Source organism: Hemitrygon akajei, chromosome 27 (assembly GCF_048418815.1).
Source record: "Hemitrygon akajei chromosome 27, sHemAka1.3, whole genome shotgun sequence".
Lineage (NCBI taxonomy): Eukaryota > Metazoa > Chordata > Chondrichthyes > Myliobatiformes > Dasyatidae > Hemitrygon > Hemitrygon akajei.
Genome location: NC_133150.1, coordinates 26,211,393 through 26,239,217, shown reverse-complemented (window position 1 = coordinate 26,239,217; position 27,825 = coordinate 26,211,393). Strand labels below are relative to the sequence as shown.

Here is a 27,825-nt window from a genome sequence, read left to right as displayed (position 1 = left end):
TTTGTGATTTTAGGTGATGAGTTTGCCCTGGTCTTCTGAGAATGCTGAATGTGACCACTTTTGTTTGGTTTAATGGCACAGTGAACCCCGTGAGAATACAGCCTGAGCAGTACTCATAGGAATATGGAGGCATGAAGTCGGGAAAATGCTTCCCATCCATATCACTGGGACCAATGTTCAACAGGGTGGTGAACTGCAAGAAGTGATTTCCATCAGCTTCGTGAAGAATCCAGCAACAGAAAATATTGACAAAACCTACACTTGTCAGGAAGTCAGTTTACAGCCTGCCTTTCTCAGGAAAGCTCCAAACCCGTATGTTTTGACCATTTTGTCAGTGCAGTTCAGATGGTCTAATCCCACCTGGTGTTATATGTACAGACTGTGAATGGCTGCAGACTCTTAAGTGGAGGCACTGTCGTGCTTCCTTTGCAATTACGTTTATGAGGGGAGATTGATAAGTTCATGGCCTAAGGTAGGAGTCAATTTTAGAAAACCTAGCACATTTATTTTTCAATGTACGTAGTCCCCTCCTACATTTATGCACTTAGTCCAGCCGTCATGAAGCATACGGAGCCTTCGTTGTAGAAGTCGGCGTCTTGGACCTCCAGAAATGGTCCCCAGCACAGAGTGATTGATAAGTTCGTGGCCTAGGGTAGAAGGAGATGAGTTATACAGCCTCTAGTTACATGCATGTGCAGTTCGACTCTAAGTGATTATGCAGAAAGTTTGAAGTTAATAACTCATCTCCTTCCACCTGAGGCAAGGTCCTAAATGTCAATGTTAAGACATGTAAACATTCAGCTTGGTTGATAGGTGTGAGACAGATAATGGCTTGTAGTTTTCAAAGCCTTCACCTCCTTCAGGTCAAGTTCACCTTGGAGTTTATTTAAGGTGAGTGGAAACTTAGCAAGGGGACTTCCCATATTTATAAAATGACTACAACTACTTGTTACAAAATGCTTTTATTGATTAAAGATATACTTAATAGTAAATATAGTGTTTAAAAATACATGCTTTAACAGAATCATATCCTGAATTTACAAGAACCACTAACATATTTTTCAAAAGAGTATCTTAATTTTTTCCCCTTGAAATACATAACATTTCCCATTTTAAAAAAAAAGACAAGTTAATGAAATAATTGGCATATGAGCTTAGAGAGTGAAATTAAGTCACCGAGGAAATACTAGGAAGGAATAAGTTTGCCACTCTGAAGAATTCTAGGGAAGCAACTGAGATTAAGGTGCCATGGTCAGGATTTTCTGGTAAGTTCACAAACTTCAACAATGACTTCAGTTCAACTTTTTATAATGGAATGTGTTAATCCAGAACCTTAATTTCTTTTTATCATAATAGCTAATATTGTTTAATTATATAGAACACTTCATAAACAGGAAGGGGTAGATGCACAAATTAAAAGCATTCCCAAAATTTAATTTTAGTATGAAATTTCACAACTTTTTGTGTGAAATTTAGTGTTCAATATCTTATATCATATCAGTGTACACTAAAACTAGAGAATGATTTGTTTAGAGAAGTTTGAGGTTAAAATTTGTACATGTGTTTTCTCAGAGGCAATACATTTATCTTAAAAGATAATGCATATCTCAGGAAATTATAATATCCAAATAAGTCAGTTCTTTCAGCTTTATTTAAAGTACATAACCCTCAAGGTATCTGTTTTAGACTGATTTTGAGCATAAGATTCAAAGAAAGATGAGCCTTTAGGAGAGTACAGATTTACTAGAATACGAGCAGCAATTGGTGACTCTGGGCCTTTACAAGAATGGGGATGGGGGGGGGTAATCTCACTGAAAAATATTGGGTGTCAACAGGCCTAGACGGAGTGAATGTGGAGAAAATGGTTCCAATGGTGGGGGAGTCTAGGACCAGAGGGTACAGCCTCAGAATAGGGGTATGTCCATTTAGAATGGAGACGCGGAATTTCTTCAGCCGGAGTGGTGAATCTGTGGAATTCGTGTACAGGCAACTGTGGAGGCCAGGACACTGGGTGTATTTAAGGCAGAGGTTGATAAGTTCTTTATCAGTCAGGGTGTGAAAGGTTAAAGCGAGAAGGCAGGAGAATGGCATTGACAGGGAAATAGATTAGCCATGAAGAAATAGCAAAACAGCCTCTCTGCACCAAATGGCCTAATTCTGCTCCTATGCCTTATGATATCACCAAGGATTAATAGGCTGGAGAATCCAGGGACATTCTCACTGCAGCAGAGGATATTAAAGGAGTTAAGAGATGCTAGAAATGGAGTTTAGTTGAATTGATTACAACTTTTCACCTCTGGCTATCAAATTACTTGAAATACATGACTCTCTAAAGAATATAAGGAAATACTTCCCATGAGTTCATAGGATTTAGAACAGCTACTAAATACTGATTTAACACTAGCTTACAAAATAGGCAAATTTGAAAGAAAAATAAAATACAAAAAAACAATTATGAGACAGTACTTAGCTTAAAATGTTCACAAGCTATTTGTAAATATGTTAATTTTTCCCTTTTAAAATGTAATGGAATTCACTAACATTCTGATCCAAACCATGTCATTTCAACATGGGAACACAACTGGAGTCAAAATGATTGCATACACAGAAATAACAGGGAGAAAAGCCAATTGAATTGCTTTTCAAATTGGGAACCAGACTGAATGGGCATGTTGTCATCATTTACTTACTTAAGAAACAAATAATTACTGGATCTTTTACATTTTAAGCTGATGATGAGCATGCATTTTCTATTTTCCTTGTATGTTTTTTTTCCTTCAGAGGGAGAAAACATGTCTCTGCACCTTCCAAGCAAACTTTTCTCTACTGCTTTTGTAGTCAATGAGCCTCAAAAGGATTCATCTGCAAAAGAAAATATGTATGACAAGATATTCTATTTATATTGAAAAGGGTAATATTTTGCTTAGTGTGAAGTAGTATTGATGTAGTAATTTTACACATTTAAACAGGTTTGTGGATATTTTCTGAACTGCACAATGAACCAGATCTAGGCAGATTGATTATTTTAATTAATCAAATATAAAAACTAATAGCTTTATTACATGAATAAATATTACAGTAAGAAACAGTTTAAAATAGTTGTGGCTAAAGAGAATCACTGTCAAGACCTTAAACAGCTCCACCCTTAGTATCATAGCATAGATTTCATCAGCCCTGGGAAGTTATCCAACTTAATGTTCTTCAAGGCACCACATCCTCATCTGACCTTGAGTGGACCTATCCTTTCTTTGCCTATACATACTCTTGCTCCTAATATGCATAAAATGTCTTGGGATTGTTAAGATTCAGTGAGTAAAGAGTCTATCCACATTTTTAGTTCAACTATTATCCCAATCTTATCCTTATCCATCAACCCATTTTTATTAGCATCAATTTATACAGTAGAGGAAATTACAGGCAATAGGACAAAACTCAACCAACCCCTTTAAACACTTACAATCCACCCTTTCTTCAACAGGCAAATGATTGGATTTAAATCAGTTTTGGCAAGATCTTTAATATTCCAATATATTCCTTAGGACAATAGCTTACATTTCTTTTAAAGCTTTCAAATGCAGGATCAATAGAAAAAACATTGCCAAAGAGGGTGCAAGTCAAATAATTAAAATTTCACAACAGTATATGTTGTTGATTTATTATGAAATATTGCACTGACAGAACTATGCAATATTTTGAATCATTCTGCAATATTCACCTGTCCCAACGAATGCCATGCAAATTAATATTGTGTTCTCATTCACCTGAGGTAATGTTTTACTTTGTGGACTAGACAGAATAATTGTTACGGGAACAAGCTGAGAAACAATGATCCTACAATCATAAAGTCATGAGATCATCACTGTAATAGTGGATAGCACCAAAGATCTCAGGTATAACTCAAAAAGTCCAGCATAGTTTTGGAGCTGGAGTTCAGTACTATCAGCATGAAGAGCAGCAATAGTGAAGTGGTGGGAACTATGAGTTAGGGGGAAGAGCTTAATTTTTTTGGGAGTGAAAATTGTTCTGAGGCTAGCCTGGACACAAGATAAAAGTACCTCCCACCATAGCATTGGAAAAAATGCTTTTAAACGATTCTTCTAAAAGAGACACAATTCAATTTCTTGTCCATAAAGAATGTTAAATGGAAAAAGATATCAAAGGATCTGTACAAGGATTAATCACTAGATGTGCTTAGTCATTCTGCAAGCACAGTCCCAAACGATAGATAAAATGCTACAACTCCCAAATCATTGCAACTCAATTTCTAGGCCCATGTTCAAGTGAATTTTATTGGCTGGGCACTTGTTCAGTATTTAGATTATTTCTTCCTATCTCAGTTGAAAGGAAAAACACTACATGGTACTGACTGAAATTATGAACTAATAAAAAAGGCAAATTGATGGCAAATTTCTTAGAGCAATTCTGGAGAATGCATTTTCTTCCATTTGTCTGACTTAGCACAGGAAATCCTCAGGTTATGCAAGGCTTCAGTTTTTCAGAATCACCTGTATGCTGATCTCTCTGCAAGAACCAATTGTTTCCTATAGTAAACAAGAGGAAATCTACAGATGCTGGAAATCTGAGCAACACACACAAAATGCTGGAGGAACTCAGCAGGCCATGCAGCACCTAGAAAAAGAGTACAGTGACGTTTTGGGCTGAAAAGTGGTTAGTGTGCACAAAACTCTTTTGTGCAGATTTTTTTCCTGTGACAAAAGTACAGTGGCATGCAAAGGTTTGGGCACCCCAGTCAAAATTTCTGTGACTGAATAGCTAAATGAGTAAAAGATGAACTGATTTCCAAAAGGTATAAAGTTAAAGATGACACATTTCTTAAAAGGAAAAGGGCCCGAAGCAAAAGTTTGGGCATCCTGCATGGCAGTACTTAATAACACCCCCTTTGGCAAGTATCACAGCTTGTAAACACTTTCTGTAGCCAGCTAAGAGTCTTTCAATTCTTGTTTGGGGGAATTTCACCCATTCTTCCTTGCAAAAGTCTTCAGTTCTGTGAGATTCTTGAGTCGTCTTGCATGCACTGCTCTTTTGAGGTCTATCCACAGATTCTCGATGATGTTTAGGTCAGGGGACTGTGAGGGCCATGGCAAATCCTTCAGCTTGCGCCTCTTGAGGTAGTCCATTGTGGATTTTGAGGTGTGTTTAGGATCATTATCCTGTTGTAGAAGCTATCCTCTTTTCACCTTCGGCTTTTTTGTACTTTTACAGATGATGTGTTTTTGCTTCCAGAATTTGCTGGTATTTAATTGAATTCACTCTTCCCTCTACCAGTAAATGTTCCCCGTTCTACTCGAAAGGCTCAAAGGAACATCTAAACAAGCCTGATACATTTTGGAAACAAGTCCCTGTGGACTGATGAAATTAAAATAGAACGTTTTGGCTGCAATGAGCAAATGTATGTTTGGAGAAAAAAGGGTGCAGAATTTCATGAAAAGAACACCTCTCCAACTGTTAAGCACGGGGGTGGATTGATCATGCTTTGAGCTTGTGTTGCAGCCAGTGGCACGGGGAACATTTCACTGGTAGAGGGAAGAATGAATTCAATTAAATACCAGCAAACTCTGGAAGCAAACATCACACCTTCTGTAAAAAAGCTGAAGATGAAAAGAGGATGGCTTCTACAACAGGATAATGACCCTACAAACACTTCAAAACCCACAATGGACTACCTCAAGAGGCACATGCTGAAGGTTTTGCCATGGCCCTCACAGTCCCACGAACCCATCATTGAGAATCTTTGGATAGACCTCAAAAGAGCAGTGCAGGCAAAATGACCCAAGAATCTCACGGAACTAGAAGACTTTTGCAAGGAAGAATGGGTGAAAATCCCCCAAACAAGAATTGAAAGACTCTTAGCTGCCTACAGCCGTGATAATTGCCAAAGGGGGTGTTACTAAGTACTGACCATGCAGGATGCCCAAACTGTTGCTTCAGGCCCTTTTCCTTTTTTGTTATTTTGAAACTGTAAAAGATGGAAATAAAAGACATTTTCTTGCTTAAAATATTAAAGAAATGTGTCATATTTAACTTTATTCCTTTTGGAAATCAGTTCATCTTTTACTCACTTAGCTAATCACAGTAACAGAAATTTTGACCAGGGGTGCCCAAACTTTTGCATGCCACTGTATGTGCACACTGAATGCACACATGGCACAGTTTATGTAGGTTTACAAAACATTTGACATAATACTGCACAGAATAACAACAAAATAACAGATATTTAAGTCAGTTATTTTTTCCCTCTCATCTTTGGCATTTATGCATTCTTTGTAAACTATCTAGACTAATAGAACTTACATCCAATTGATAGCTTTTGATTCTCATTAACATATCCAAATGACATTCACCTAAACGGTTTCTCAGCTTGTTTTTGAGTTGATTCATTAGGCTACAAAGTTTGAAATCAGTTTGGATTTAATTTTTTCTTGCACTGAAAATTTGAAATCATTAAACTGTCAAACTGTATTACAGTATTTTCAGCTAGAAAATCATAATATTTTAGACACAAGGCATTAACTTGTTCATTGCCAAATGTGAAGTTTACGATATGAACACTGTCCGCCAAAGATGGTTGCTGCTGTGATGCAGCTGTACAAACCGGAACAGGAAAGGGGAGGTGACGTACATATTTGAAAAACCGACTAACTAGTTAACAGAAACATTTCGCTAAAAGATTATTTTCAATAAGCATGATTATTAATTACTACATTTTAGGTAACTAATCTTTAGTGCACACATTAATCTCCTTTGTGCGCTGGTTGAAAAACGTGTGCGTGCACAGCTCAGAGGAATCATAGTTCAGCAAGACTAGAGGAAAGAAAACTGAGGAGTAGATTTAAAAGGTGAAGGGAGGGGAGAGAGAAACACAAGGTGATAGGGGAAACCTGAAGGGGGAGGAGGTGAAGTAAAGAGCTGGGAAGTAAATTGGTAAAAGAGACAGAGCCATGGAAGAAAGAAGGGGGGGGGGGGGCGGGAACAGCATTAGAGTAAGGCTATGGGCGAGCGAGGAGATAAGGTGAGAAGAGGAAGAGGGAAAAGGGGATGGGAAATGGTGAGCGAGAGGGGCGGTTGGGGACATTACCAGAAGTTTGAGAATTCGATGTTCATGCCATCAGGTTGGAGGCTACCCAAACGGAATACAAGGCGTTGTTCCTCCAACCAAAGTGTGGCCTCATCTCGGCAGTGGAGGCCATGGATAGATTGGAATGAGAATAGGAAGTGGGATTAAAATAGATGGCCTCCGGGAGATCCCACCTTTTCAGGCGGATGGAGCGTAGGTGCTCGGCGAAGCACTCTCCCAATTTACTTTGGGTCTCACTGATATACAGGCCACACTGGAAGTACTGAACACAGTATACAACTCCAAAAGTGTCACCTCCCCAGGGCCCAAAACAGTCCTTTCAGAATGGTGGTAGGGGCACCTTTTAAATCTACTACTCAGCTTTTTTTCTCCAGTCCTGCTGAAGGGTTTCAGCCCGAAATGTCGACTGTACTCTCTTCCTAGACGCTGCCTGGCCTGCTGAGTTCCTCCAGCATTGTGTGTGTTTCCTATAATAACCTATTTTTTTAAATCTCTTTTCATATTTTCTGCCACAATTCTTTCATTTCATTGAATAATCACCATAACACTACCCATAATTAAACTACTGGATTACATGCTTCATCCAGTCAAGGCACCATTACCTTTTTATATTACTTGAAGTCACTTTCCTGGGCTGAGACCTACTTTGGACTGTTTTATCTGCTGCGCTCAAATTCAGATGCTTGGAAGTAACTGAAAGAAACAAATAAAAAACAAACCAGAGTTGAATTATCTAAATCAGAAAAAATCCCAGGTTTTTCTTTTTACTACATTGAATCATGGAAACAGATTATCCAAGATGATATATATACCATTTTAGAGTTTTAAATATTACCAGATTCATACAGATATTGTGAAACTGTATTTCCCTGTAGCTGCTAAACTTAACTAAACAAAGATCTCAAACATTTGTATTCCCATGTGACAACCTAATTCCACATCAGAATTGTTATGTGGTGAAATTATTCAAATCCTTACCTGTAGCTTGGAATTGTTTTTCTGATCCTTTCACCTTGAGACCCTCTGAAGTGCCTCTTTCGATTTTGATCCCAGCACGAGCAGATAAGGTTGATCCAGGCCGTAAACGATTGGAAGAAACAGGAGGAATTGGTCTGCTTGACACTTGTTTCCGATTACTGCCCTCTGTGCTAGCAGCTCGATTGGTATTTGGAAGCTGTTTAATATTTGTGGCAGTGGTGGGTTTAAAAGGAGTTGACAACATCTTCCTCTCAAATGTTACTGGTGGCTTTCCTTTATTTTGTTTGCTGTGTAAGACAGTACTTCTCCCAGAATCTCTAGAGAGGTCTACTGGGTTGTTCAGTGACACACCTGTTCAAAATTAAAAAAAGACATTTTTACCCCCCCATTCTCCTAGACAGACAACCTGCGTTAACAACAATTTTATTTACTTTCACAGCACTAAGTGTATGTATGCAAGAGTCAGGAAAATACAATTCAATAGAAATAATGAATGAAGATTCACCAATATGATTGAAAACAGAATGCTTCATGGTGAAATTAAAAACCAAGATACTGATATGATCCTGAGGATGTAGAAGCAGCTTTTCAATGGAAAATCCCGTGAAAAGTAGTGCATTTGGCCCAGTACATAATGGGTAAAGTCCTTCCACCTACATGCACCAATGTAGTAGGAAAGCATTGGGGATCCCCACCACACAGTCCATGCTCTTTTCTCACTGTACAGAGCCTCAGGACTCTCACCACCAGGTTCAAGAACAGTTACTAACCCACAACCATCAGGCTCTTGAACAAAATTCAGAGATTAAGGGAGCTAGGGCTTTACTCTCTGGAGAGGAGGATGAGAGGAGACATGATAGATGCAGTCGGCATCCGTTAGTCTTGTGAGACCATGGATTTGCGCCTTGGAAGGTTTCCAGGGTGCAGGCCTGGGCAGGGTTGTATGGGAGACCAGCAGTTGCCCAAGCCGCAAGCCTTCCCCTCTCCTCGCCACCGATATTGTCCAAGGGAAGGGCATTAGGACAATGTGTTGTTAAGTGCCTTGCTGCCTCATGCTGTTAACACGCTGCCTCAGCTGAGGCTCGAACCAGTGACCTTCAGATCACTAGGCCACGTGCCAACACAATACAAGATATTAAGAGGAATAGACAGAGTGGACAGCCAGCACCACTTCCCCAGGGCACCACTGCTCAATACAAGAGGACATGGCTTTAAGGTAAGGGGAGGGAAGTTCAAGGGGGATATTAGAGGAAGGTTTTTTTTTACTCAGAGAGTGGTTGGTGCATGGAATGCACTGCCTGAGTCAATGGTGGAGGCAGATACACTAGTGAAATTTAAGAGACTACTAGACAGGTATATGGAGGAATTTAGGTGGAGGGTTATATGGGAGGCAGGGTTTAAGGGTCAGCACAACATTGTGGGCTGAAGGGTACTATGTGTACTATGCTGTATTGTTCTATGTTCTAAAATTATAACTACACTCACTCACCCATCATTGAAATGCTTCCACAACCAATGATCTCACTTTAAGGATTCTTTATCTTGTTATCTCATGTTCTCATTACTTATTAAGATTTATTTATATTTGCATTCACACAGTTTGTCATCTTCTGCACTCTGGTTCATCTTTCATTGATCCTGTTATAGTTCTAGTCTATAAATTTGCTGAGTATGCCAACAGGAAAATGAATCTCAGGATTGTATATGGTGACATACATAGTATATATTATATATATTTACACACATATATAATTTATTTATTTTGATAATGACATTTACTTTGCTAATCAAAGTTCAACTACTTCTTAAGCATCAGAAGATGAAATGCAAGAAGTACTAAAGTGGCTTTACCTCTAGATTGTTTTAAGTTTCCTGTTGAAAGCAAAGGCAAATCCTTTTTAGGAAACTCATAGGGCTTTGATGAAGATAATGAATGCACATTCCCTTTTCTATTAAAAGCAGAAGGAAGCTTTAAGCCTGATGGCCTGGAAAGTTCTGACTGCTGCAAAAATAAAAGATTAATTTGTGTATCTCATTAATGAAGACAGAAAAGGACTACGCTATGCTCTTTACAATCAGTGTAGCAAAGCACAGTGTTACATTAATACAAGCATTTAGTGAGGAATAGCCAATCTGCTCTTATGATTAAGTAAATTATGTGCAAACTACATTTCTCATTGCAAGACAGGTGAAAAATCTGACAGGGCTTATTACTTTAGCAGTTCCACTGATAAGAATATTGCATTCTCAAGTCTGTCCAATCAAAAGTATTGTTCAAAACTAATAGTGAAATATAGCACCTTCTTAACAGCAGCTTGCTTGCTGTTTGTAGATAGGTTACCTTCCTTTGTTCTCACGGGTTTGTCAGAGGTCATTTGTTCAGACTCACTGGGTGACTCAAGTCTGCAGATAGTGGTTTGTAGTCCTTCATCAGGATGTGCTTGTGTGCTCTCACTGACCAGACAGTTTTCACTTGTATCCTGAATATCCACAGAAGGAAGAAGAGCTTTATTTGGACTATCTAACACAAAGTAAGTATCTCTCCTTGGGCTTCGAGGGCTTTTTTTCCACGTTCTTTCATCTTGCAAAAGTCTGATTTTGGCTTTGGCGTCTTTTTCTAATTTTGATCGGTCACCACAGCTTCTGACCTCTTTCCCCTGCCTTCGGGCATTTTCCTTTTCCTTCAAAGCGCATTTTTCAAATTGATTTGCCAGCCGGTTTGCTTCTTTCACTATTTCTGCCAGCTTCTCTGCACTTAGGGGACTCCACTTCAGCACGCCTTCATTCATCTTCTGATGGTTTCCATTATTACTGTTCACATCAATTCCCACAGCAAGACACCTTTCAGACCGCCTGACTGGACCAAAGGCTTCTTCAGCATCATTTTCAAGTAATGATTCTTGGCTGCAGAAAAAGAAAACAAAAAATAACTGATGACAGGTCAAATCATATCAGCCTGAGCAATTTACCTCAACAGGAACTGAAAACATCCTTCATCCCCACACAGAAACAAAATTCAAATACCCAATTCCTTAATGAATTAAAAATAATTCATCGAAAGAGATGTCCATACATGTACAAAAGAATGACTACCAATAAAACAAGGCAAGGAAATGAAAAAACAAACAAAATAAAAAGGAAAAAAATTGAGCAAAATCTGAAAGTAGTAAATCTACAGATATGTAATAATTATAATAATATCCTACCACACCTCAGGCAGCATGAGCTGTTTCCTTTTAGTATTTTGTCTGTTTTGCAAGGCTGAGTTATTAACTCAATGCTCAACCCAGCATGGATGGAAAGTGCAAGGAGCCGGTTGGATTAAAATCCAGGACCACTCACCCCAAGTCTGGCATAAATGACACTACACCACCAGCCTGCTATGTATTAATTAGCATCCCTATTTTCCTTTATACATTTGCAGATCTACCTGATGTAGTTTCTTACATACTTATTCTATTTATAATCAAACAAACATTAAGGTAGTTTATAATTAATGTGCCTCGGCAGCAAAAATTTATACCCATTGCCCCATCCTTGATTAGTAATAGTGACCCGTGTTAGAAAGTGAATATCACCTCTGGATCAGAGGTGCAGATGACTAACATACCCGTGGTTCTACTATTCTGGCACTTGCAAGCCATTTGTCCAGAGAATGTAATTTTTCTTTTATATCACAGTTGCATTTTCAATGAAAGGAAATACAGGAGGAGGAAGACAGTGACGCAAGTCGACCTTCCACAGCACCATTCAAAAATGTTTCCGGGAAAGGACACAATGCCCAGGGAAAATGTTTGACTTGCAGAAACTGCACTATGATGGAAAGACTTCTTTCTTCATAATAAAAGTCATGACTGAATGCACATTTTCACATGCATGTGTGCTCTTCCAATTTGTAAATTAGAAATAATAGTCGTCTAATTATGAGTAAATGCGTAGCTGCCCACTGAAACAAAAAGACGTGCACTGCACAGAAGACTGGAAGAGACCAATTTCTATGGTAACTAAAGCAAGAAGTATTTTCACAGCAAATCTAGTTTGATTCAAATACAAAGTGATCTACCTTCAGGCAAAAGTTTGCTCCCAAACCAATAAAGTGCACCAACAATATACTTGGCATTTAATAATTAATTGCTTATGGTACATCTACTTGTCAAAGCCACCTTACCTTTCTGCTGGAAAACTAATTCCAAAGTCAAATGTTTCTTCAGTTATGAAGGCAACACCTAACAGTAAAAGAAAATAACCAATTGAAATAATACCACAGGAGATTCAGAATTTGCATGGAAGTCAGGGCAAATGTGAGAACATAAGACGAAGGAAAAAACCCTCAAATTTAAGGAATCCATACACAAACACCCCCATCTGTAGGTTTCTCAATTAACACATTATTCTGATTTGGAACTATATTGATGATGCTTCAGCACCCCAAGATCTGAATCCTGACAATCCCCCCCCTCCCAACAACAGTTTGGGACTACCATCACCAGAAAAATGCAACATCTCAAGGTAGCAGCTCAGCACCTCCTCTTAAGAGCAATTAGAATTGGGTTATAAAAACTGATCTTGCCAGTACAACCCACATATTGTAATTTTAAAAAAATCTAACAGTAAAAAATTGCAGTGACCCTGACAGAGATGATTAAATATCCTTGGCCATGGGGGAGGCGAGGATGACCAACGCTGTTCAAGTAGGGCTCTGAGAAAATGCCAGGAACATATAGATCTGTGAGCTCAACGTCAGTCATGGGTAAGTTATTGGAAGATATGCAAATAGACAGGATATATGTACTTGCATATACAGGGCCTGATTAGGGATAGTCAACACAACTTTGTGCATGGTGGGTCATGTCTAACCAATAGGTTTTTTTTTTAAAAAAAGGAAAGGTGGTGGACATTGTTCAAGGCTTTGTTAAAGTCCACACAGATAAAGTCCTACATGGGCAACTGGATCCAATGCAGGCTCAGCAGGAGAGATCAGAGGGTGGTAGTAGATGGTTCTCTTTCAGACTAGAGGCCAGTGACTATTAGTGTACTGCAGGAATTAGTGATATGTCCATTGTTGTTTGTCATCTATATTAATAATTTGGAAGATAATGTAAACTGGATCAGCGAATCTGAAGATGACATTTAGGAAGGTTATCAAAGCTTGCAGCATGATCTGGACGAGCTGGATAAAGGGCTCAAAAATAGCAGATGCAATTTAATGTAGGCAAGTGTGAGGTATTGCACTTTGGGAGGACAAACCCAGGTAAGACATGCACAATAAATGGTAGGGCACAGGGGTGCCATAGAACAAAGGCATCCAAGAATATAGAGTTAACAATTCCTGAAAGTGGCATCACAGGTAGATAAGGTCATAAAGAAAGCATTTGGTACAATGGCCTTCATGAATCAGCTCATTAAGTACAGGAGTTGGGATGTTTTGCTGAATTTGTACAAGACATTGTTGAAGCTGAATTTGAGAGTATTCCGTGCAGTTCTGGTCATCTACTTACAGTAAAAAATATCAATAAGATTGAAAGAGTGTAGAGAAAATTTACAAGGATGTTGCCAGGACTTGAGGACCGAAGTTATAGGGAATGACTGAATAGGTTAGGACTTAATTCGCTGTAGTGTAGGAGAATGAAAGGAGATTTGATAAAGCAGTACAAAATTTGAAGAGTACAGATAGGTTGAATGTATGTAGGTATTTTCCCCTCAGATTTGTTGAGAATAGAAGTACAGGTCATAAGTTAAGGTTGAAAGGTGAAATATTTAAGGGTAAAATCAAAGAGGAAACTTCTTCACTTATTGACAGGCTGCACCACAGCCTGATATGTGAACACCAATGCCATTGAATGGAAAATCCTACAAAAAGTAATGGATATGGCCCAGCCCATCACAAGTAAAGCCCACCCAACCACTGAGCACATGTACATAAACCATTGTCACAGGGACAGGAAGACAGTATCCATCATCGAGGACACCCCCACCCCACCAACACCTAGCTCATGCTCTCTTCTCACTGTTGCCATCAGGAGAATGGTACAAGAGCCTCGGGACTCGCACCACCAGGTTGGAACAGTTACTACCCCTCAACCATCAGGCTCTTGAACAAAAGGGGATAACTTCACTTGCCCCATCATTGAAATATTCCCACAACCAATGGACTCAATTTCAAGGACTCTTCATCTCATCTTCGATATTTATTGCTTATTTATGTGGGTTTTTTTGCATTTACACAGTTCGCTGTCTTGTGCACTCCAGCTGAACGTCCTAGTTGAGCGGTCCTTCACTGATCTGTTATAATTAATATTCTATAGATTTGTTGAGCATGCCCACAAGAAAATTAATCTCAGGGTTGTAAATGGTGATATACATACCTTGATAATAAAACTTACTTTGAACTTCACTCAGAGGGTGGTGATAGTGTGGAACAAGCAGCCAGTAGAAGTGATGGAACTGAGTCCGATTGTAACATTTAGAAGTTTGTATTGGTACATGGATGGGAGGGGCCTGGAGGAATATGATACGGGTGCAGGACTATGGGACTAGGTTGGGCAAGATGGGCTGAAGGGCCAGTTCTGTAGTACTCTATATTAAAAATAGTTAACTGTATACCAAAACTGTTCATAACAATTGCCTACAAAGATCAAATGAAAGAAATTATACAAATTATTGGTGATCTGAATCTTGACACAGAAAATTCCCTACATTTCCTAATGTGGTAACATTGGTTACGTTATTAAATCAGTACTGGAACTCCAATTAACAACCATAACCATATAACAACTACAGCATGGAAACAGGTCATCTTGGCCCTTCTAGTCTGTGCTGAACGCTTACTCTCACCTAATCCCACTGACCCGCACTCAGCCCATAACCCTCCATTCCTTTCCTGTCCATATACCTATCCAATTTTGCTTTAAATGACAATACCGAACCTGCTTCTACCACTTCTACTGGAAGCTCATTCCACACAGCTACCACTCTCTGAGTAAAGAAATTCCCCCTCATGTTACCCTTAAACTTTTGCCCCTTAACTCTCAATTCATGTCCTCTTGTTTGAATCTCCCCTACTCTCAATGGAAAATGCCTATCCACGTCAACTCTATCTATCCCCCTCATAATTTTAAATACCTCTATCAAGTCCCCCTTCAACCTTCTACACTCCAAAGAATAAAGACCTAACTTGTTCAACCTTTCCCTGTAACTTAGGTACTGAAACCCAAGTAACATTCTAGTAAATCTTCTCTGTACTCTCTCTATTTTGTTGACATCTTTCCTATAATTCGGTGACCAGAACTGTACACAATACTCCAAATTCAGCCTTACAAATGCCTTGAACAATTTTAACATTACATCCCAACTCCTATACTCAATGCTCTGATTTATAAAGGCCAACATACCAAAAGCTTTCTTCACCACCCTATCCACCTTGAGATTCCACCTTCAGGGAACTATCCATTATTCCTAGATCACACTCTGTTCTACTGCATTCTTTAATGCCCTACCATTTACCATGTATGTCCTATTTGGATTATTCCTACCAAAATGTAGCACCTCACGCTTATCAGCATTAAACTCCATCTGCCATTGCTCAGCCCACTCTTCTAACTGGCCTAAATCTCTCTGCAAACTTTGAAAACCTACTTCATTATCCACAACGCCACCTTCCTTAGTATCATCTGCATACTATACAGTCAATTTTCTTTGTAACATGGAAGTCACCTGTTTGAAATGTGCAGTTTCCTGCACATTCATACAGTATTTGAGTATCACAGTTTAAACTGCTTATAGACCCCCAAGGTTAGTGAAACTCTATGCTTGAACTGTGTAATTTTGTTTCCCAATGCATAGCTATTTTTGAAAACAAAGAAATCAAGCAGAGCTTAATCAAGTAACTAAGACTGGAATATATTCGTTAGTATCAAGAGCACATCAAACTTTTAAATAATAAATGGCATTAGATGCATAAATAATCAAATACTTTATTGTTTGCGAATCTGTATTTACCACAGTAACATTGCCTGTCATCCCACACAAAAGAAGAATAATTGAAATGCATTAATTGACTGGATCTCTAACTCAGTACTGTTTGCTTCTATACATGGAGAGTCCAAACAGAATGCACAGACGAAACCCAGGACATCATTCAGTACATTAACACATTAAGGATGCTATGCAGCAGTTTACAACTTCTGCGCCAGGTGGCTCAGTGCTAAACTGTTCAATAAATTAAATGAGAAAACTATAATGTCATTTTCACAATTTAACTACAAAATACAACACTCGACCAAGTCTACATCGTCACATTTCCCCAAGTTACATAAAGTAATAACTTAGATTGTACTTTCAAGGGCAATAAAGTTCTCAAAGTGCAGTGGTGTGAAATAAATGAACAAAGAAATATATTTTAAGCAATATATCAAAACTTAGATCAAAGGAACAGGGTTTAAGCAGAAGGCCAAGATGAATAAAGAATTTAAACACATGAATGAAAATTTTAAATTTGAAGCAATGGAAAACCAATTGTTTAGCAGAATAGAGGTATAGGACAGGAGACAGGCAATTTGTAAATAGTAGTTAATGTAGCGACATTGAGGATTTCATGTAATAGACGTGGAAATAAAAGTGTTTTTATATTGGAATCAGAACCGCAGATTGAAATTGAAACTGATGTTACGACTGCAAGTCAAATGGTTCAACATGAAAGAGGAAACAAATGTGGTTACCATCAGTTGGCAGATTCATTCTTGTCGTCAGTGAGTTTCCAGTTAGTTCAATAAAAAGCTCTGATAAAGAAAGAAATCTAGTTAGTTAATCGAAATTCAAACAAGACCTGCAAAAAACAGACTTTAAAAACACAAGACACAAGTTCAATTAGCTCATTTGACCCATTGAGTCTGCTCAGACATTCAATCAAGGTTGATTCATTTTCCCTCTCAATTCCATTCTCCTGCCTTCACCCTTTAAATTTTGACACAACTAGTGATCAGAAACCTATCAAGCTCCACTTTAAATATACCCAATGACTAGGCCTTCCCAGCAGCCTGTAGCAATGTATTCTACAGATTTATCACCGTATGTCTAAAGAAATGCCTCATCTCAATTTCAAAGTGATCCACGTACTCTGAGACTGTGCCATTTGTTCTTAGCTTCTCCCACTATTAGGGGCATTCTCTCCACGTCCACTACCTAGACCTTTCAACCTTTGGTAGATTTCAAGGAGATTCCCCCAATTCTTCTAAACTCCAGCAAGTACAAGCCCAGAAACATCAAGCAATCTTCATACATTAACCCTTTCATTCCTGTGAACATCCTTCAGACTCTGTCTAATGCCAGCATGTCCTTTCTCAGCTACGGGGTCCAAGACTGCACACAATACTCCAAATGTGGTTTGACCACTGCCTTATAAAGTTTCAGCATTACATTCTTGCTTTTATATTCTAGATGTCTTAAAATGAATGCTAACATTCTGTTGGCCTTCCTTCCTACTGAATCAACTTATAAGCTCACTTCTAGGATCCTGCCCAAGATCCCTTTGCACTTCTGATTTCTGAATTCACTTCCTGTTTATAAAATAGTCTGCCTTTATTCCTTCTACCAAAATGGAATGACCATACACTTCCCCACACTGTATTCCATCTGCCACTTCTTTGCCCAGTCTCCTAATTTGTCCAAGTCCAACTGCAGACTTCATACTTCAACTCTACCTGCACATCTATCTTTGCATCATCCGCAGACTTGGCCAGAAAGGCATCAATTTGATCATCCAGACCATTAATATAAAATGTGGAAGGGAGCATGCCTAACACCAACCCCTGCAGAACATGACCAGTGACTGGCAGCTACCATAAAAGACCCTCCTTTAATCCCACTCTTTTCCTTCTGCCCATGCTAGTATCTTTCTTGTAAGACATAGGTTCTTATCTGTTTTGCAGCTTCAGGCACAGCAGCTTGTAAAAGACCTTCTGAAAATGCAAGCAGACAACATCCACTGACCCTCCATAATGATCGCCTATAATGGCCAATATTTCCTCAAATACGTCCAACAGATTTGTCAGGGAAGATTTCCTCCTAAGGAAAGCAAGTTGACTTTGGCCTCCAAGCACCCCAAAACCTCATCCTAAAAATAATGGACTCTACACCTTGCCAACCACTGAAGTCAGTTTAACCAGCCTATAATTTCCTATCTTTTGCCTCACTCCTTTCTTAAAGAGTGGAGTGACATTTGTGATTTTCCAATCCTCTGGAACCATTCTATTGATTCTTGAAAGATCACTACAAATGCCTCCACAATCTCATCAGCTATCACTTACAACACTCTGGGGTGTAGTTCATCTGCTCCAGGTGTCTTACCTACCTTTAGATTTTTCAGTTTCCGAAGCACCTGCTCCTGAGTAATAGCCTGCTCTGACACACTCAAATTTATGGCACGCTGTGGTATGTTCCATAATGAAGACTGATATAAAGTACTTATTCAGTTCGCCTGCCACTCCTTTGTTCCCCGTTATTACCTCTTCAGCATCATTTTTCAGTAGTTATAGAGCTTACAATACTTATTCCAAAATTGCAATCAACAGCTTATTTAATAAATCTGTAATATCAGAATCAGGTTTATTATCACCAGCGTGTCATGAAATTTGTTAACTGAGCAGCAGCAGTACATAATCAAGAAAAATCAATTACTGTTAGCATATATATGTTGAATAGATTAAAACAGTGCAAAAACAGAATATATTAAAAAAGTGTGGTAGTGTAAATGAGTTCAATGTCCATTTAGGAATATCGTTTGGCAGAGGGGAAGAAATTATTCCTGAATCAGTCTTCTGTACCTTATTCCTGACCGTATGAATTCACAAATGATAGTGCAAGGTCTCCTGCTCACAAAAGGCTCTATCTCCAACAATGTCAATAAGCTGATCTTCTATAGTTAACCATATCATATTAATCTGCATACACATCCTGTAATTAATTTCATCACACTTTCACCCTAACACTACCTTTAATTAAACTAATGGAATTTATACTGCACCCAGTTGTTAATGAATACCACAAAGCATTTATGTTGAACAAGTCTTTAAAAATGTATGGGAGAACTTGAATAAAGTCATATTACCCCAAGGTCATCCATAATATGGGGGGGTCACATGCTTCCCCACCCCGAGAAAAAGGTCCCACAAAACACACTTGCATTTTAAAAATATACTGTAGCTCTATGAAATATTTCTATTTACTAGCATTTGTATTTTCTTTATATTCAACTCTAGATTCAGATTTAAATTCAGATGTAAAAGGCCATGTGCAGTGTGCTCACCAAATCCATTGAATCTACCAAGAGTTCAGTGTTGCAACTGTATATCTTTATTTGAAGTTAAGATTTCATTCTACTGTATTCGGGCCATAACTTGCAATTTATGCTACATTATTTTTATGTATTTCAACAAATAAATATCTTAAGAATATCAACTGTGGCTTAACAGATCTTCAGTTTATTTGCTATCACTGCAAACAGACATCTTTTATCTGATTTATCCACAAATACACGATCCAACAATTGCAACAAGTTAGATAATGCGAAACTATTTCAGAATTGCTGAAAAAAATTAAAGTTGAGGCAATATTGGCCAGGTCAAGGCTATATCTACGTACTCAGATAAAATGTTTTGGCAGTAGAAATTCCTGTGCAATCAGAGGAAAACAACCCACAACCATTCTTGCTATCTGGCCATCGTAAAGCGCTTACAGCCAATGAACAACTTTTGAAGTACTGTAATATCAGAATTTGTGAACACTGACCCCCTGCAAAAAGCAAGCGTATAAAAGGGAGTGATAATGATAATACAATCCTTTTTCAGTGACATTATGTCAATGCATTTCTCTCATTTAAATTATTCCTTGAATTATTGTTTAAATTAATGCACCACTCTTTACATCCATCCTAAGGAGTCAGTTGTCATCCCATACTTAAGACATGTCCAACAATACATCACTCTGTGCTACACTGGTGCATCAGCAAAGGTTTGTGTGCCTGGCTGTGAAATGGGACGTTAATCTGCAACTTTCTGGTGTGAGTGTAAAAAACTAAAATTCAAAGTAAATTTATTATCAAAATACGTATGTAATTCCCTGGTTCATTTTTTTTACTGCTATGCTGTTCTGTATTTCATTTTGTGCTGCTCTGTGCAAGCTGCTTGTTTGGGTTACTGTTGAAGATAAGAGATAGGAGAATTGTGTGCCTTCCAGTTAGGATGGCTGAATTAAGGGGAGGTTTCTCTGGTAAGGGACACTAAGGTTGGGCTTGGGGCTTTTATTAAGAAGCGGTAAACAGAAGAGGTCGTAGCATTCAACCCGGAGCGGGGCCGTGATTCGATGCAAGCCCGGGGTGAGATTGAAGGAGGAATGGTGAAGGGGAAACCGTGAGCTTCAACTTGTGCATATTAAACTGTTTCATTAGAGTGGGCCCTTCTCTTGTTTTTGTTCTTTCTTCAAAGTTACAATTAATGTCAGAGAAATGAATACAATATACATCCTGAAATGCTTTTTCTTCGCAAATATCCATGGAAACAGAGGAGTGTACCAAAGAATGAATGACAGTTAAATGCTAGAACTCCAAAGTCCCCCCAGCTCCCCTCCCTCCCCGTAAGCGGCAGCAAACATACCCCCCTCCGCCCACTGGCAAAAAGAGCATCAGCACCCACCACTGAGCACTCAAACGTGCAGCAAAAGCAACAGCAAAGACACAGACTTGCAGTACCTAGAGACCACGTGTTCACCCGGTATTAGGGTTAGGGTTAGGGTCTCTCTCTCCCTAATAAGGGAGAAAGAGATGTCCCTGTCTCTTTACTAACCCCTTAGACAAATTAATTACAAAGCTAAATCTTTTAATTGTATGCAGTGAACTGTTTGTTATCTCGTGGCACTTATTTGTAACAGGGTAACGAATCACGCAGCATCCACACGAGGGGGTTTTGTGGAGGTGGGCTCGTGCCTCAATCTCACACATTTGGCAGGGCCGGAGACCGTCTTCCCTAGACTTACGCAGCCGATGGAACCAGAGTGTTTCACATATACAACGCTGAGATTCATTCTCTAGCAGGCATACACAGTAAATTTAAGAAACACAATAGAACCAATGTAAAACTACACCCAACAAGTCGGACAAACAACCAATATGTAAAGGTTAAACTATGCAAATGCAAAACAAACAAACAAGCAATAAATGTTAAGAACGTGAGCTAAAGAGTCCTTGAAAGTGAATCCAGAGGATGTTGGAACAGTTCAGTATGGGGCAAGTGAAGTTATCTCCTCTGGTTCAAGAGCCTGATGGCAGAGGGATAATAATTGTTCCTGAAAATGGTGGTGTGGTCCTGAGGCCCCTGTACCTTCCTCCTGATGGCAGAAGCAAGAAGAGAGCATGACTTGGATGTTGGGGTTTCTTGATAATTGATGCTGCTTTCCTGCAAAAGCACTCCACAAGAATGTGCTCAATGGTTGGGAGGTCTTGACTGTATCAGCTACTTTTTGTATGATTTTCCATTCAAAGACACTGGTGTTTCCATATCGGACTGATGCAGCCAGTCAATATATTCTCCACTGCATATATACAGAAGTTTGTCAAAGTTTCAGACGTCATGACGAATCTTTGCAAACTTCTAAGCAGAGGCACTGACATACTTTCTTCATACTGGAAATTACATGCTGGACCCAGGACAGATTCTTTGACATGATAACTCCAAGTTGCTGACTCTCTCCACCTCTGATCCCCTGATGAGGATCGGCTCATGGACCTCAGGTTTTGACCTCCTAAAGTCAACAATAAGCTACTTGGTCCAGCTGACACTGAGTGAGATATTGCCGTGACACCACTCAGCCAGATTTACAATCTCCCTCCTATATGTTGATTCATCACCAGCTTTGATTCAGCCAATAGCAGCAAACTTAAAAATGCCATTGGACCTGTGCATAGCCTCACGGTCATAAACATAAAGCAAGTAGAGCAGGGTTTAAGTACACATCCTTGAGGTGTGGAGACTGTGGAGATGTTTTTGAAGTGACTGGGGGTCTGCAAGTGAGGAAAAGAGGATCCATTTGCACAAGGAGGTATTGAGGCCCAGGACTTGAAACTTATTGATTAGTTTTGAAGGGATGAGAGCAGTGAATACCAAACTGTACTCAATGCACCTTTGCTCGTCAGATGTCCCAGGATTGAGTGAAGACCTGATGAAATGACACCTGCTGTAAAACTATTACTCCGGTAGGCAAATTGTACGGATCCAAGTCACTTCTCAGGCAGGAGTTCCATCATCAACCTCTCAAAACACCTCATCACAATGGATGCATGTACTACTGACAATGGTCGTTGAGGCATGTAGTGAGAGAGAAGATGGCGCCAGCATACATTGTTGACTCTATGCAGGCTGCAGAAAATTGTTCCAGGTTTCCCCTTAAATACCCTCCTTTTGAATTACTTCTGCTGCAACGTGCAGCATGCAAATTTCCTAACAAGACTGTGAAATTACATTAATGATCTTCAGATCGCACGATCGACAATTGAATGCAGAGCAGAACTCACGAGCCCCAGTGGAGCAGTTAAGCACGGCACCTTTAGGGGTCAACGCCATGGCTGGAAACACGCAAGAAGAGGTGGAATTCAAGCCAAGCTGAAGCACCGAGGAATGAGATTTCTTTTACACAGCATCCTGTTAACGAATGTGCAGTCGCTGGAAAATAAGGTTGACGATCTCAGGGCAAGGCTGCTGCATCAAAGGCAGATCTCAGTTGCTTGTTGCACGGAGACTTGGTTATCTGCGGACACGCTGGACATAGCAGTCAGACTGGAAGGTTTTACGATTTTCAGAATGGATTGAACTGTGAAACTGGTAAGGAAATAGGTGGGGGCGTGTACTTTTTAGTCAATTCTCTTTGATGTTTGGACATGGGGGTTAAGTCAACCTCTTGTTCTCCTAAGAACACCTAACATTCAAATACAGACCATTCTATTTGCTTTGGAAGTTCTTGTGTGAACCTGACCTTAGTTTATATACCACTAGCAACCAAATATAAACAAGCACTTGTGAAACTGCACAATGTCATCTACAGGCAAGAAACAGCCCATCACAACGCAGTTCAAATTATAATCAATGACTTCAACCAGGCCTTTCTGAAGAAAACTCTGCCCAATTATCACCAGCATGTAACCTGTGCACCAGAGATCCCAACACAGTAGACCAGTGGTCCCCAACCACCGGGCAGCAAAGCATGTGCTACCGGGCCGCGAGAAACGGTATGATTCGGCCGTATGAAGCGATACGAGTCAGCGGCACCTTTCTTCATTCACTGACATGCCCACTGTTGAACTTGAACGCACGCGAGTTCATCAGTTGCCTAAACGCAGTGATACCCTAGTGCCAGGGATCACTGGTTGGCCTTGGGTAATCAGCCCTCTTGTGCGGCTAGCGAGAAGTGCCGTTGCTACGGGCCTGGAGTGCAGACAGACGGGCACCGCCTCTAAACCTGTTTAGCACACCGAATGTTCGTGGGGAACCTGGTGCCAAAATATTCGAATACGACCTAATTCGGGCTCAGGGTTTCGTAAGTAGCAAGAGTTTCGAAAGTCATCCTTCCAGCCAAACTTTTGTCGGCCGATATATGCTACCTACCTACGAGGGGGTGGGCCAGTGCCCTGTTGCACTCCTCAATCAGTCGGTCGCTCTCTTCCAGACTGTGACTGCCACGGCCCCGGCACGGGAACCTTGTCCTCTCACCCCACCCATGACCAGCTGCACCTGGCCAAGGCGTCTGGTGGCGGGTGGGCGGGAGGCTGTCTAATGAAACTGCCCTCAAAACTGCTTTGGCACCTTGAGTCCAAGCACCCTGCACTTAAAAGACAAACCTGCTGAGATTTTTGAGCGAAAAAACGTGTGCAAGCGGGACAGAAGCAAGTGCTGAGAGCCACAAAAATGAAATTGCTGTATAGACTGGACATAAGGAACCCCCTTCAAGTATTACTGTCTCCCAACAGCCCACAATGGGACTGTCTTGTTGCACCAGGGCTCCCACTGATTCAGCGATATTGGTTTGTTGCAATGATTTTATATGTTCATATGAGGAAAATATGCGCTGTGTGTTTAATATCCAAACCTTACTTAAAATGTTATGATGCTATTGACTGAAGTGAGTCATAATTGACTATATTCATGCGAGGAAAATATGTGCTGTGTGTGTTAATATTAAATTCATTAGATAAACCCTTTTAGAAACAAAATTGAGTGTATTAGCCATTTATAAGTGACTTATAGTTGACTTATCACCTATATTCCGGTCGTGATTAACACCCCCACCCCACTGGCCGGTCCACAAGAATATTTTCAATATTAATCCAGTCCGCAGTGCAAAAAAGGTTGGTGACCCCTGCAGTAGACCACTGCTACACTGTGATAAGGAATGCCTATCATTCCTTTCCGAGAAGCCACTTTGGCAAGTCGGACCATTTGGCTGTACAAGAGTGCTACGAGAGGTGTAGGTATGATCTCTGGAAAGCCATCTCCTGGGAAAAGCGGAGATTCTGGACTAGACTGGAATCAATGAGGGATGCTCAACAGCTGTGGCAGGATTTGAATGCCAAAACCACATAAAAGTTAAATCTAGCAACATGGGTGACAGCAGAGCTTCGCCTCCAGATGAGCTCAATGCCTTCTATGCTTGTTTTGATCACCAGAACAGGGAGGAACCATCACACGCCCCCATTTCTTCCAATGACCCTTTTGTCTCAATATCTGAAGATGACATGCAGGGCTGCCTTCAAGAGTGAATCCAAGGAAAGCACCTGGTCTGGACAGAGTACCTGGTTGCGTACTGAAGACCTGTCCTGACCAACTGGCTAGTGTGTTCACAGATATCTTCAACCTCTCGCCTCGGCAGTGGGTGGTACCCACCTGCTTCAAGAAGGCGTCAATCATATGGGTGCCCAAAAAGAGCATGGTAACCTGCCTCAATGACTATTGCCCAGTGACACTTACATCCAGTGATTAAGCATTTTGAGAGGCTGGTGTTGAAAGATATCAGCTCCTGAGTTGCTCTAATTTGTCTACTGAAGCAACAGGTCACAGCAGATGCCATCTCATTGGCTCTTCACACAACCTTGGAACAGCTGGACAGCAAGGATGCATTACATCAGGGTACTCTTTATCAATTACAGCTCAGCATTTAATACCATCAAACCCTCAAAACTAATCTGTAAACTCCAAGACCTGGGCCTCAATGCTCCCTTGTGTAGTTGGATCCTGGATTTCCTCACTTGCAGACCCCAGTCAGATCAGATTGGCAAAAACATCTCCATCAGCACAGGGGCACCGCAGTGCTGTATGCTACGCCCCCTGCTCTACTCACTTTACACCTATGACTATATGGCCAAACACAGCTCCAACACCATATTCAAGTTTGCTAATGACACCACTGTTGTCAGCCATATCAAAAGGTGGTGATGAATCAGCATACAGGAGGGAAATTGAAAATTTGGCTGAGTGGTGTCATAACAACAACCTCTTACTCAAGCAACACACACAAAATGCTGGAGGAACTCAACAGGCCATCCAGCATCTATGGAAAAAGATTACAGTCGAAGTTTTGGGCTGAGACCCTTCATTAGTACTGGAGAAAAACAGATGGAGTCAGAGTAAGATGGGGGACGGGAGGAAGAAACCCAATGTAATAGGTGAAATCGGTTGGGGGGGGGGGAGGATGAAGTAACGAGCTGGGTAGTTGATTGGTGAAAAAGACACAGGGTTGGAGAAAGGGGAATCTGATAGAGGAAAGAAGTCCATGGAAGAAAGTAAAAGGGGGAGGAGCACCAGAGGGGGGGTGATGGACAGGTAAGGAGATAAGGTAGGAGGGAAGTGGGAATGGTGAAAGGTGAAGGAGAGGGTGGGCGCGTTACCGGAATTCGGAGAAAACGATGTTCATGCCATCAGGTTGGGGGATACCTACACAGAATATAAGATTTTGCTCCTCCAACCTATGTGTGGCCTCACAGTAGAGGAGGCCATGGACTGACATGTCAGAATGGGAATGTGAAGTGGAATTAAAATGGGTGGCCCCTGGGAGCAATGCCGTTCTCAATGTCAGCAAGGCCAAGGAACTAATTGTAAAATTCAAGAGAGGGAAACCAGAGATCCATGAGCCAGTACTCATCAAAGGATCAGTGACGGAGAGGCTCAGTAACATTAAATTCCTCTGTGTCACTGTCTCAGAGAACCCGTCCTGGACCCACCATATAAATGTAATTGTAAAGAAGGCACAACAGCAACTCTACTTCCTCAGGAGTTTGCAGAGTTCCAGCATATCATCAAAAACATCGGCAAACCTATAGATGTGTACTGGCTGCACTACACCCGGGTATGGGAACACCGGTGCCTTAGAGCGTAGAGTCCTACAAAGGTACAACACGGGTGAAGTCCTCCCAACCACTGGCCACATCTACATGAAGGGTCACAGCTCTAAACATCAACCATACTCTTTTCCACAGATGTTGCCTGGCCTGCTGAGTTCCTCCAGCATTTTGTGCCTGGATTTCCAGCATCTGCAGATTTTCACTTGTTTGCAACTACACCCATTCTATGTCTGGTGTTCCCACAACCACTGATCTCACTTTAAGGACTCTTCATCTGGTTATTTCATGCTTCGTTAATATATATTGCTATTTATTTATATTTGCATATGGACAGTTCATTGATCCTGCTTACAGTTACTGCTCTATGGTATTCCATAGTAGCTGAGTATGCCTGTAGGAAAAAGGAACCTCAAGGTTGTATGTGGCGACAAGTATGTCGTCTGACAATAAATGTTACTGTGAAAACTTTTCTTAGCCAACGGTATAATTAAAGCCTGCTTGAAGAAACTAAAACAAGGCTGACATAAACATCACAAATTCAGATTCATCAGATGTCAGACACGATCCTCAACTACTTAACTTTTTCACTACAGCTTCTCTTTTCAGAAAGAATGTTCAAACTTGCACCCACTAATGACGAACATAGATATTTCTCGCATAACTTGCTTCCAGCAGCACATCTGGCAAGACTGCATCAGAAGTGTAGATTTGCAAGTATTCGTTTTCTAACTAGCCCACTTCACGTTATTAAAACCCTGTAAACACTCAGCGAAGCCAGAAACAAGAGGTTAACATCGTGCATTGATGACCTTGCCCTTTTGCTCGCCCCACAGAATACTTAAGCATTTAATTTGTTCCTTGGTAGACGGTCACGAGTCCATGATTAGCACAAATGCTCCAACGAATAAGCATGAGTTAAGTGAAACTTGCATCTACATGGCACTTTCAACATTAGCAAGATCCAACGAACTGCATAAGAGATTGAACGTGATTGGACTCCAGATCACAAACAGAACATAGCCAATGCCACATAACATGCTTCCAGTAAAAGTTAAATGCAGCATCTTAGGGATAATTTTTAACATATTGAATGGAGGATGTGGGGAATTCCTAGGCATTTGATTATGTTGAAGTTGCTTCATTACAGTAAGTTCTATCGTTCCTGTCCCACCGCTCCTTCCCTTAACAAACAGTTGTTCATTGCGCATTAAAGTCAAAATAAACTCACATAACGTAGTGTAAGCTCCTTTGAAAACGGTGCTGAGCTCCCAATGCCACACCAGCCAAACCCCTTCCTCCTGTTTACTTTCTAAATGCCATCTTACATGACCACCGCGAAGGGGCGGGACCATATTCAAATCTACATCACGTGCCC

The 27,825-nt window shown here is 40.3% G+C and overlaps 2 protein-coding genes across 4 annotated transcripts in view; one reads left to right on the top strand and one right to left on the bottom strand.

Moving 5' to 3' along the window:
- Nucleotides 1–953, top strand: part of celsr2 (cadherin, EGF LAG seven-pass G-type receptor 2) — a 314,788-nt gene extending 313,835 nt beyond the window's left edge. The window contains exon 35 of one of the 2 annotated variants that reach the window (XM_073030493.1): nucleotides 82–953. In XM_073030493.1, coding sequence (XP_072886594.1) covers nucleotides 82–106 — 25 coding nt within the window. In that variant the 3' untranslated portion in view covers nucleotides 107–953. Of the gene's footprint in view, nucleotides 1–13 lie in introns of both variants that reach the window. The other variant, XM_073030495.1, reaches the window with a different exon arrangement.
- LOC140717193 (G2 and S phase-expressed protein 1-like) lies at nucleotides 947–27,825 on the bottom strand. 2 transcript variants are annotated; one of them, XM_073030497.1, is made up of 8 exons: nucleotides 27,679–27,825; nucleotides 16,792–16,851; nucleotides 12,243–12,300; nucleotides 10,375–10,978; nucleotides 9,926–10,076; nucleotides 8,075–8,425; nucleotides 7,699–7,789; nucleotides 947–2,862 (listed from the first exon to the last, which is right to left on the bottom strand). In XM_073030497.1, the coding sequence occupies exons 2-8, from the start codon at nucleotides 16,808–16,810 to the stop codon at nucleotides 2,859–2,861; spliced, it is 1,278 nt and encodes a 425-aa protein (XP_072886598.1). In that variant the 5' UTR covers nucleotides 16,811–16,851; nucleotides 27,679–27,825; the 3' UTR covers nucleotides 947–2,858. The 2 variants fall into 2 exon arrangements, with proteins under 2 accessions (XP_072886598.1, XP_072886599.1); XM_073030498.1 differs by having other exon boundaries at nucleotides 9,926–10,073.

Bases quoted from the DNA above. Each gene is read 5' to 3' on its own strand.
- LOC140717193 (XM_073030497.1), bottom strand. The intron at 10,979-12,242 runs GTAAGGTGGCTT...CTTTTTCTGCAG, and splicing joins ATTAGTTTTCCAGCAGAAAG to CCAAGAATCATTACTTGAAA. The intron at 8,426-9,925 runs GTAAAGCCACTT...AATTTTGAACAG, and splicing joins AAACTTAAAACAATCTAGAG to GTGTGTCACTGAACAACCCA.